Here is a 12,133-nt window from a genome sequence, read left to right as displayed (position 1 = left end):
GCAAAATCTTCACAAATCTTCCAAACCAATTGTTACCTGAATACTACCAACTGACCCCCCAGAGCCACATGGAGTAGAAAAAGTCTAGCCAAGCCCTGCCCAAGTTTCTGAAATGTAATATCATGAGATGGAATAAATCATGAGATAAAATAAAATGACTGTTATTTATTTAAGACCACCAAATTTTGGCGTAGTTTGTTATTCAGCAAACAGATCATTGAAATAATTACAAAGGTACAAATCTTATTATTCTAGAGGTGGTAAAGTTTGAAACGAGCAATACTGGTGAAAAGGGTATGAGTTGGAGAGAGGAAGCTAAAAATATGAGAGCTCCAAGGTCCTCTGACGTCGACACATATAAACATAAGTATTCTTTGGTGTTTCCATAGGGCCATGGTATTATGGGTGTCCTTAAATAAGTTATTAATTTCTCAGGACTTCATTTCTTCACTTGTAAAATTGGGTACTTGCCGCACTCCAAGATGGTGGGTACCCTTACTCATATTGGTGATACTCAATTTGAAGAAGATCTCCCTTCTCTGTTTTTTCTCTTTCAAAACTCTGGGCATGCTTTTAATCATAAATACAGGAGCAACTTAATCAAAGAAAGATGTATTCAAATTTCCACATAGGCTGAGAGTTATACTAGATATTGTAGGTTCAAAGGTATCCCCAGAGCACTGAAGTTTTATTTGAGTATTTTCCAATAAAGGCTGCCTTTGGCATAAAGCTTTAAAAACCTAAATGTCATTCCTATTTGGAAAAAGTTCCTTTTCATCTTTTTCCCTTCATCTACCACAGGGCTTTATCCCTCTCCAGTTCCATCCAATGTGGGTACATATTTGAAGTCGTGCCATGATCACACCAGTATAGGCTATTTAGAGTGTATTAATATAACAGAAGTCAGAGATAGCAGGAGACAGTAAGGTTTTATTTTACTACCATTCTTCAAAGTTCTGACAGACTATCCTGTAGAGAGGAGAAAGTGGTGAGAACCCTGAGTTCCATTGCCAAGTTAAACATGACTTCCGAAGAAGTCAGGTGTCCTAATTCTCCCAAGCAGGAAGGATCGATAGTTGCACAGCTCTAGACAAGACAAACTCTGAACTCACTCACAGAAATGCTGTCTTAGGTCCTTCCAGACCAGTATTCTGACTCTAGAAAGAGTACCTTTATATTTTATGGGACAAAATGGCCGCCAAAGCTTGGGATACACCTTAAATCTATGATTCCCAATGGAGAACGTTTTGCAGCTTAAATTAATACAACGTCGTCATGTGTCAATTATGTCTCTGGAAAAAAAATAAGAAGACCTCTTCATACAAACTTCATAGTATACTCGTGGCTGTGAGTATTCCCTGGAACAATACCTATGGCGTGCTTAGCAGAGAGTCTGGTACACAGGAAGCCAACTCTATCTGACACTCCATTAGGTGACAGGAAGCAGTGGTGGGTTTGCCAGTCACCTTCCCACTCACGGTGCTCACTTTAAGATTTGAAGGTCTCCAAGGAGAGATCCTCAAGGACTCATTTTAATAAGTGAGAATTATTTTTCATGAACTCACATATAAAGCAGTCTTTGAAAACTGTTTCTAAAACTTTAAACTTAAAAAGGTAATGACTGGAAAGGAAAAAAAACACAACTTTAAATGTATTCTCTGAGATCTCATATACAATGTTTATTTCTATGGTAATTCCCCATTTTCATAATAAATACAAAGACAATTCTTATCCAACCTGATGAAATTTCCAAATGTTTAGAATCCAGGACAACTACAGTGTCAATTCCTTTATTTTCTTAAGTCAGCCCACTCATTAGTCATATTGTCATACGTGCCTCCTTTTGAAACGGGGTCCTCAAGGATCCTCTTCAGTCTGCTTGGAGGGCGATATTTTCGCCAGTCTCTCCTGACCTCCAGTCACTGGGCACCACCTGCCAGGTACCCTCAACCAACTCCTTCAAGACCCTATCTTTGCCCAAGACCCTATCTTTGACCGTCCCTCATCCTGTCTTAACAGATATTTCTCAAGGCCCCACCCAGATACCAACTCCCTGGTGAACTCCTTCCAAGCTCTTCTCTCTGTGCTCACACACATTGCTCCTATGACACGATGACACATTTACGTGAACTGCTTATAGGTCTACTCCCTCACAGTCTCAGGGCTCCTACAGCAGTGCTTTCATATGCCTAAGAATCACCTGGAGATCTTGTTAAAAATGTAGGTGTGATTTACTGAGTCTGGGGTGGGGTCTGAGAGTCAGCCTTTCCCACAGCTTCTAGGTGAGGGGGAGGCTACTACCTGTATACTCCACTTCAGTAGAAAGCTTATAAGAACACCTCTGGAATCTCAATCACGTGGCACTTCTTCATCACCACCACCACCCTCATCATCATCATCATCATCTTTTGACACAACTATCCAGTGACCTAGGGAAATGAGAGTAATGGTTGGGCTGCCTGAAACAATGGAAGACAGGGATGACAAAGAATGTATATGCTGAGGTGGAGAGGTGGAGTGCACTGGAAAGAGAAGATAGAATCAGAGAGCCAAAGGAGACAGGATAAAGTCAATGAAGATACAGGAGGTAGCAAAGAGGAAGAAAACAGAATACAAAAGAGGGAACGAGACGACAGTAGAAAGGAAAACAAGAGAGAAGAAGAGGAGAAAGGGACAACAGCCATAGGATGAGAAAAGGAAGGTCAACTGTCTTCTCTCCTTAGGGTGGAATTGGACCTACGTAATCTGACTTTCCAGATTAGAGGATGGACTTCTGGACTAAAGGCCATCCAAGGTTGGGTACTCCAGCCATTCATGCCACTGAAGTGTGCTCAGAGCTTTGCCACTTCATTCTAACGGTTCTAACTACCTGAGTGATGGAGGAATGAGCTCTCCCTGTAAGAGACATGACAAATGAGGGCCTATGTCATGATTGTGAATGTACAGAATGGTTTACATCATCAGCTTAGGAAATCTAAGACAGTAGAAAGACTTTTACCCTAAGACTTCAAGCTGATTGTCCATTAAAACAACCCAAGCAAAACTTACCTGATACAGTTCGATCCGTTGTTCAGGCACTCTGGCTTTTGGGTTCTGTAAACGAAAGACTCTGAACTCCGCTTTCACCAAATTGGAAGCATTCTTCTCCATAGCAGAGACGTCAAATCGGACAATTCTGAAGTAGGGTCTGTAGAAAGTGGGCGGGATGGCATCTGTAAAAAGTTAGGGCAATCATTGAAATTGATAAAAATCCATTGTTCTCTTCAAAAAAGACCAGGCAGCATGAGACAGTCTCAAGAAACCATAAGGAAAATATCTACAGAATGATTTCATTTTCAATGGCCAATTTAATACCATTAACAATTTAACCAGAAAAAAAAAATAAACATGTGCATTTGGTTACAGGAGTAGCAGATTAATAGAGATTAACAAACCACTTCCAACTCCATTTGTGGGCATGCAGTTAACCCTATCCTTTGAAAGCTGACATAGCAGTGGAAAATCCTAGATGGTTATGCATTGGAACACGTTCATGACAGTTGATGCCTGGAGAGAGCTGTCGGACTTGCATACACTTTAATCATATGTGCCAAGAAAATAGCTTCTAATGGCAAACAGTTTGCCTGTATATTTTTTTTCCTTGAACTGTTGGCATCCAAATGTCCTATTCTCTCCAGGTTCGTGTATTGCATCTTTTTTTTTTTGGCTTCGATCATTGGGTTTTTCACAGACATGAGACCAAATACACCCTCTAGTGAAGTTATGGTGAGGAAATTTGAATTAAAAAAAGAAAAAAGAAACTATACCCATATACTGGCTATACCCAGTACAGTCTTAAAATCCTTTACTCAGAATAATGTCCATTGGTGTGAGGGGAATCTTGCCTAAGGAAGGGAAAGAATCAGCCCCAATTCCTTCAATTCTGAGCCATGTAAAATACATAGACGTAGCGCACACAACAATATCATGGGTTGCTAGAGTTTTGTTGTTACTTTGCAGTCATCTGCCACTGCCTTTGAAGATGTCCCTAAGGCGACACCAAAAACAAAGCAGGTCCTAGTCTGTCCCCATGCCTCCTCTACAACACCCATTTATTGAGCACCTACGCTGGGCAGGCCACTTGGTACAGATATGTCTACACTCCTCTTCCAAACTCTCCTGAAAACTCGCTTTCCTCGCACCAGCCACCTCAGGTGGTTCCATTACTTTCTTCGACCCCCTCCTCAGTGACATAGCTTCATGATAACAGACTCATTCACAGTGGTTGATGGCTCTTGACAAAGGTTTTTATTACTTCTGCATTATGTTGGTTTATTTTGTTTTCCCCCATGAAATCTGAAGAATCTTGAGGGCAGAGAGAGACTATATTTGCCAAGTCTTTTCTTTTCCCCACATACCTACGACTGGGCTGTCACACATGGAGTTCACCACATACCCACTGTTTGCACAACTGGTTATCAACGGAGCCTTGACAGACTCAGGCATCTGCTGATTGGCAAGACTAACTTCTTATTAGATAAGTGAGCCATCTTGCTGATCTTAAACAGAAATAAATACCTTTCGTGATTTCTTGGGAAACCCATGCCCTGATGGTTACATGGAAAAAAATGCTAGAAACATATCAAGATTTCCTCATCTTAAGAGTTCTGCACTTTTTTATCCTCAGAGCTAGAGAGGTGGGCCCCATCCCTTTCCCCAGGTCCAGAAAGCATCTTATGGGGATGCAGTGAATTCTGATCCATGCTCGGCTCCATAACTGCTTCACAAACGACTGTATGTAGTGAGGCTTTGTAGCACGTGAACCAGAAGGCTCAGAAACAAACAAACAAGCAAACAAACCCCCAAAATCTAAAACATAGAGGTTTTGGAGAAAAGAAAGTATTTGTGCCAACACAGTAATGGCCCAGAGCATTACTACCGTGAAATAATTGGTGGAATGTTTTCAGGCGGGCAAACATTCATACAAGCTGGAAGGTTTCTGGAGCCCCCTAGCATAGCAATTTGAAAAGGTAGCTGCTAGGAAAAAAACGATCTTTCCTCCGTACATGCACACCCCCAAGTGATTGGATGGGCTGGTACCAGCCTAACCAGCTCAGCTGAAAACAGGCGGGACACCCACGCAGGAAAGCCTGGGAAAGGCCAGGCCATGCTCTCTGGCTTTTCACACCCTCTAGGTTGGCCAGAACCTTTCACCGGCCTAGTGGCTGCATTCCTCTCCCCATGGCCTCCCCATTAGACAGCAGAAGCTGCAAAGATGCTTTGGAAGAACCTACTGGAAGAGCAAAGCTCAGTCAGTGTGTTTCCTGTCATTAGGAAGGGTAAACATCTAGTTCCCTGCCCCCTTTCCCTTTCCGTGGAACCCCCACAGGTCTTTCCACGAACACCCACTTTCACACCCACCAGCCCCAATCTTATCCTTCCATCAAGTGTGTAAATAAGTGCTCTTGAGATTTATTTTTATTCTCTTTTGTGTTTATTAAACTTTGAGCCACTTTCCCCCCCCTTCTGGTCTTCTGCCCATACACACTCTTTCTTTTTATGGCTGTCACGGACCATGAGGTCAATTTTGTTTCTTCTTCTTCTAAGCAAATCGTCCAATGATCCTGTCCTAGGCTTTCGAGCTTTGAAGGGACGTTTGCAAATATTTACAGGAGTAGCTTGATAGTGAAGTGTGGTTATTCTGCTCTGCTCCCTACACATTGGCACACAGCCCACCTCCCCTCTGGCTAGCATAACCATTTCGGCTGTTTCTATTTCAACTGCCTGATAACACAAATCCGCGTTTTTGGTCCTTGTTTTATAAGTAGAAGCAGTGACTGCACGAGATGAAATGATGGCTGAGCAGCCCCCCGCCGCCCCCAGCCACTCTGCTTTGGTCTTGTCACCAGAGTGAAGCAACCAGGCCAGCAGGAAAGAACAGCTGCCATCCACACATCTCAGCTCCAGCTCACTTTATAAAGACTATCAACCAAAGAACTGATCACCACTTCCAAAGGTGGGTCACGGCTGTCCCCTGCTGTCATCTGCTATGGGTCACGAGCCCCCTGATTGGTTGAGGAACTTGAATGATTTGCCAAATGTGTCTGTGTTTGGGGATGAGAGGGGGAGGGGAATCAAAGGCAAGTGCTCCAGCCTGGTCTGTGACCCTGCCCTTACTTCAGAAAAGCTTCTGGATGCCTGGTGTGGGGAGAAGCGAAAGCAGTCCACGCACACCCAGCCGGGACGCAGCAGGCTCGCTCCCGGCTCAGGGCACCAGAGCGGCAGGGTAGGTTTTAATGGCTTGTGCAGGCCCGTTCCACCCACTTAGCCTTGGAAGAATGGAGCTTTTTCCTCTGCCTTCTCCAAGAACTCATTTAGAGGGAGGGGGAGTCCTCTCTCAAGTCCTCTGCAATTCCCATCCTGGTGCCTACCCCATCGCCAGGTGGTCGGGTACTTGTACTTCACCTTGGCCAGCTTACCCACACTCACGTCCTGGCTGGCTCTTTCCTCTCCATTTCTGACCCACTTTTTCTGGTTCAATCAAATAGATTTTCCTTCCTCCACACTTTGGACTGATTCAGATCAGAGGGCTGATTCTGTTCCTCCTCCCATGTGCTCCCCTGTGCCTTCCTCTCAGGGAAAATCTTACACAGAGGAGACTCCAGAACGTCATCAAAAGAATGGTGATCCCCTCACCTCAACACTGGCCACACATCCCTGCTGAATCAAACTTTGGGGAAATGGACATGGGGGGAACATGAGGAAATCTATCTGGTGACTTATTTGCAAAGTCACAGTATGCAGAAAGCCTAATTATAAGACTTCATCACAAGCTACTTAATATGCATTATATGTTGACTTATCTGTTCCAAATCATTTATTAGCTCATTGTATATTATTTTCTCCCAGTGTAAGCACCTTGTGCAGTTTATAAACGGCTCTATATACTCTAATTCCTCTCCCCTGCAGAAAGAAATTACAGTCACCAACATAGTCTCACTGACTCTCTACCACCATCCTGTAATATTCCATCTTTCTATTAAACCCTGATCATCACAAAGGACGACAAGAGAATCCTACTGTCCCCCAAATGTCTCTGCATCAAGCAATTCCACCTCCCACTACAATACTTGTATGACCATTACTTAAAAAAAGAAAAAAAAAGTTAAGAGCGAAAACTGAAGAAAGGTCTTACAACCTCGTCAATATGTGATGAGCTTTGACAGAGACCATAGATATGGGGCCTGAAAGAAATCTCCCCAGGATGCCCAAAGAGGCGAGGCCTCAACCATCTAACTGTTGTTTATTCTCGACAAGGTTGGTGACACCAAAAAAAATGGCAGGAAAGAAAGGGTGACAGACGTTGGGATCTTGGGTCCAGGATCTCTGGGTATTTGTTGCCTTTGCTAAAGCAGTGATTCTCCAAGTATGGTCCCGGACCTAATGCATCAGCCTCTCCTGGGAACCTGTGACAAATACAGGTTATCCAGGGGAGTCTGACATACCGTCAGAGTGTGAGAACCACTGTGCAAAAAATACTGGTTGGCTCCTCGCTGGTGAGAGTAATGCCAGTTCACATAACAAGCTGATAGGTAGAGGCCAGGGAGTGAGAGAAAACAGCATTTAACATCTACCACTAGCTTCCCTGGAGCAAGCACCGAGCAGAACCCCCAAGGGAAACTGGGCACTGATCTCAGTGTCCTTGGGGAATTTCCTGGATAAGGCAGAAGGTCAGCAGTTCAAAGTGAAAGGCAGAAGGTGTGGGTATGAAAGGAATCACTAGAGACTTGGAGGTTTTGTTTGTCTTCCTGCCCACACACTCAGCATGTACCTAAACTTTAAATACAAGCTCGTCTCCCTCCTAGGGGAAAAGTTGCAAGAGGCTTACCACGCAGCCCAGGCTCCTGTTATTACAGGATGGGTGCTATACAGGAGTTCTCAAAGCGTGGGCGTGGGGTAGGGCCCGGGTGTCTGCATTTTATCAAACTCCTTGGACGATTCTTACGTACCCTAAAGTTTGAGAACCCCTGAAATAAAGGACAGAACAAAAGAAATCCACAAAGATAGAAATATGAAGGGACATCTGTTTTACTTTTTGAAGGCCCTGATCACCTTCTAACATATAAAATTGACTTATCTAATTAGTCTTCTATTTATTATTGCCTGTCTCCTGATGGTAGAATATAAACTCCATAGAGGGATCTTTGTCTCTTTTGGTAAATGAAGTAGCCAAAGTCTTTAGGAAAGTCCATCGAGCATAGTAGGAGCTCAATAAATACTTTTGAATGATTAAAAAAAAGCATCTAAACTTTTGACCAGATATTCCACATAGAAAAAAAGAGTAAGGCAGAGAAGAATTTGAAGCAGCCCAAGAGTGCTAAGGCTCTTATAATAGAAAAATAAAATCAGTTACAGTCGACATAATATTATATTAGTTTCAGGTGTGCAACCTGGTGATCCGACAGATGTTTACATACCTTACGAAGTGATTCCCCCCATAAGTCTAGTACCCACCTGGCACCATACACAGTTACTACAATATTATTGACCATATTCCCTATGCTGTACTTTGCATTCCTGTGACTATTTTTATGGCAGGCAATTTGTACTTCTTAATCCCTTTCACCTTTTCCAAACTGAAGAACTTTTTAAAATACTGATGCCTGGGACCCAGCTCCTGAGAGTCTGTTTCCCTGGACCAGGGTATATTTTTCTAGGTTCCTCGGGTGATTCTCATGCATGGGCAGGAAATGATAATATTCAGCTTGAACCACAGGTGAGCCATCAAATTCCTTCGGAGTTTCCAAATACTTCATAGAGAAGTTGTTACTTTCCCTAGAGCCAGAGGGTCATATTTTGCCTTACTATATAAAGAATTTGTCTATGAATTTTTAAAAAGAGGGGGAAAAAGGAAGGCAAAAAAAAAAAAAACATTGGAAACCCTTAACTCTCTGGAAGAACTTGTGTTGTCGAGATACACCTGCCCCCCACCACCACCCTGAAAGTGGGGTGTCCTGCATCTGGGGGCACGTTGAGCTAGCTGGCCATCCATCTCACTCGCGGCTCTGTCAAGTACATCATTCTCCTTCTGACGCTTCCAATGGATAAGCCTCCCAAAACTGTTTTCTCTCCTACATCCTCTGTTATGTGATTACCACTCACCACCCAGTCAGGCTCACCTGGGGAGCTTGTTAACATTCGTATTACCTGGCTCCATCCCAGACCTACTGGGTGAATCCCACGTGATTCTGTTTTAGCCTCAGGTTTGGGAATGAACGGCCCTAGACTATGGTCTAACGAACTTGGCCAGGCTTCCCTTCCCGTGTTACTCCATGTCATCAACTGGCTAGGGATGAATAAAATACCTCTAGCCTACCATCCACGCCCTAAAAAGTGTGGCCTGCAGCCTCAGAATTCTACTCTATGCCTCCCTCCCCTGTTATAACAGCTTCACCTACTGTACTTGTGCTAAGCAGGTGTTTTTGCTCCTCATTTCACAGATAAAACAATTAAGAGCAAGGAGAGTGAGGTTGGCCTTTCAATCAAAACTGTGGCTTTTCACCATAATGCCTTGCCTTCTGCACAGAGGAGTCCCCTCACCCCCACCCCAGCAGAGGACATGAATACTACCCCAGGCAGAAGTACTAACACCTGCGTTGGAACATTGCTGCAAAAACAGGCACCAAAATGTGGCTCCTTCTGAACTAGAGGTCACCTTGAAGTTGCAATAAAGCTCAAGAAACCTGAATGCAAGGCCCGGCATTTTCGCTGATGCTCCTTAAAAAATGGCCCTGGTTACGACCTCTGGGGGATAACTCAGTGTGAAAGTTCCCCCAGCAGAGGCACTTGGCTGATACCAGTATTCCTTAGAATATTTTGGACCCCCATTCAGAGGTGTCTAGTGCCCCTGGCCCCGTGGTACCCACTGGCTCTTATCCACAAGTTCCTCGAATGAACAAACTCCCCATTTCCCTTTCCAGAAATGACGGTACTTTTCCTGTAATTCTACAGTAATTGGTGTGGACTTTTGACATGCTTCATGAGTGTAGTGGCCCCTCGTTCCTAACATCCCCAACTTTAAGGGGAGTAGTTTGGGGTTATTAGACATCCCCCAGTGGGCGGTAAGACAAGCAACCCACCAATGGTCGGAGGGCGACCAACCAGCTTCTATTTGTGTGCGCGCAGAGCCAGCAAGAAACCAAGACAATTGTGTTTTGGGGTTTCCTGAAATTTGTCTTGGCACACTGGAGATGGATTCTGTTTCACTACCACAGCCCAAACACTGCTGACATTCAAGTCACAGCAATTTCACACAAAATGACTGAGAAATAAACAGGCATCAGCAGTGGTTTCTGATGTTCTCTCCGGCCATCCTCCCTATTAAATGTAACACAGCACCAGAGAATCTGCGACTAGAAGTGGGCGTCTCCACGAGGGGGACGGTGTCAGACTTGATGTGCTGTTGGCAGCTGGGAGTCTGATTGTGTCAGCATCAGCGTATGCGACTTGGCCTTCATCTAGCTGCTATTTGAGACCTTGGGGACTGTCGGCATGAGCGTTTGGGGCCCTTCCTCCACAGGGCAAGCGAAGCGAAATAATAGTGGTTTGGTTTCCTTGAACTGTGACAGACTCGAGGTTTCTAGTTTCTACTGCAACATGTCCATCAGCCTCGTAACACCCCACCTACAAAGAGACAGCTACTTGGTTCCAATGCCTCTACATTTCTCCTCATGCTCAGGACGTAGGGAATTTGTGTCAAGAGTGCTGGGCTTTCGCTGTGACATCTTTGGTTGTGGAAAGGGGCGGGCCAACTCTTGTGCTGGGAGGCCAGTGGGTCACTTACAGGGGACAATGAACATGGACGGGGCTCCTTCCCACTCAGTGGCCAGGTGGACCACAAATGTGACCTATGTCTTCGGAATGGCCTCACCATGGCAGGCTGTTCTCATGGTTAGAACAGACAATTGAGGAATGAAATAGACCACTATTTCATTCCTCAAAGCACATAAAGTTCTCTTGGTTTTGGGGGTGCTTGGGTTATTCTTTTTTCTCTTATCCTCTCCCCTTCTTTTGCTCTACATTCTTTCTCTCCTCTTTTTCTTACTTCTCTTCAAACTTTGCTTTCTTTTTTTCCTTCTCTGCAATATCCAGGGGGCAAAATAGTCATGGTTTGGGTCCACTAGGGGCATGTCAAGGGTCAATGGCTCCACGTCATAGTTATCCATACTTCTAGCCCACAATTTAGCAATGGCTCCCTACAAGGTCAACAGAAGGAAGGCAACACGTATTGATTCCACTAATGAATTAAACTTGGAAATTTAGAATCATCTTTAATCTTCCAACGGATGAGAAGCACACGTAATTTTTAATCTCTTTTTACAGACTGGAAAACTGAGGAGTAAAATCTTTTCAGGACGATGCAAAATGTTGGCAAAATAAGGATTAAAATACCCAACCTTGGACATTTTCACTCACTGCTGCAAAGAGAGCACTCTTATCCCAGACCAAACAAACTTCAACTTTCCCTTTCCCAGAAACTACTGCCTTTTCCTTGCAGCTCTACTGCAAGAAGATGATTGGGGTGGACGCTTGACGTGTTTAATGGGTGTAGTGGCTCCTTACCAGCCCGAAAATCTTTCTCTAATCTTTCCAAAATTATAGCAGTGAGGCATATAATGGCCAATGCCTGTCTTGCACTGTGAGTTTTGCTCTGTGTTTTCCATGAGCTTCTTGCCTGTGGCCTAACTTCTTTGTAAGGTAACCGCCTAATTACATTGAGGCACGATGCTGATTTGTGACTATGCCCTAAAGCTAAGCTAATAAGCAGCAAGGCACACCCTGCTAGGATTGCAAGCTATTTACCAATTTAACCAAGTGGCATGGGCTATTACTCCTAACGCATTAAATTCATGACTTGGGAGTGACTAACTAGGAAGAGAAATACATGGTCTGCATTAACCAGTTTGAGACAGAAAAAAATCAAATGCGGTCAACATTCATTCTCTCTGAAGCTCTTCATCGCACTTAGAAATAAGAACCCAAAAAGGGACTACCTGGCACCTGTTTGGTGCTCTCTCAGTGTTTTGGTATCTAATTCCTCCTACTGCAATTTTATTTACAAGACAAGACAAGACAGCCTCTCCCAGAACTACTT

The 12,133-nt window shown here is 44.0% G+C and overlaps 1 protein-coding gene across 3 annotated transcripts in view; it reads right to left on the bottom strand.

Annotated features, from left to right (window-relative positions):
- Positions 1–12,133, bottom strand: part of TGFB2 (transforming growth factor beta 2) — a 77,036-nt gene that overhangs the window by 24,962 nt on the left and 39,941 nt on the right. For all 3 annotated transcript variants that reach the window (XM_081039265.1, XM_081039264.1, XM_081039266.1), the window contains one exon: positions 3,049–3,212. In XM_081039265.1, coding sequence (XP_080895391.1) covers positions 3,049–3,212 — 164 coding nt within the window. The remainder of the gene's footprint in view (positions 1–3,048; positions 3,213–12,133) is intronic.

This window comes from Rhinolophus hipposideros (genome assembly GCF_964194185.1).
Source record: "Rhinolophus hipposideros genome assembly, chromosome: 26".
Taxonomy (NCBI): domain Eukaryota; kingdom Metazoa; phylum Chordata; class Mammalia; order Chiroptera; family Rhinolophidae; genus Rhinolophus; species Rhinolophus hipposideros.
The sequence above is the reverse complement of the archived record's forward strand: the minus strand, read 5'-3'. Positions and strand labels throughout refer to the sequence as shown.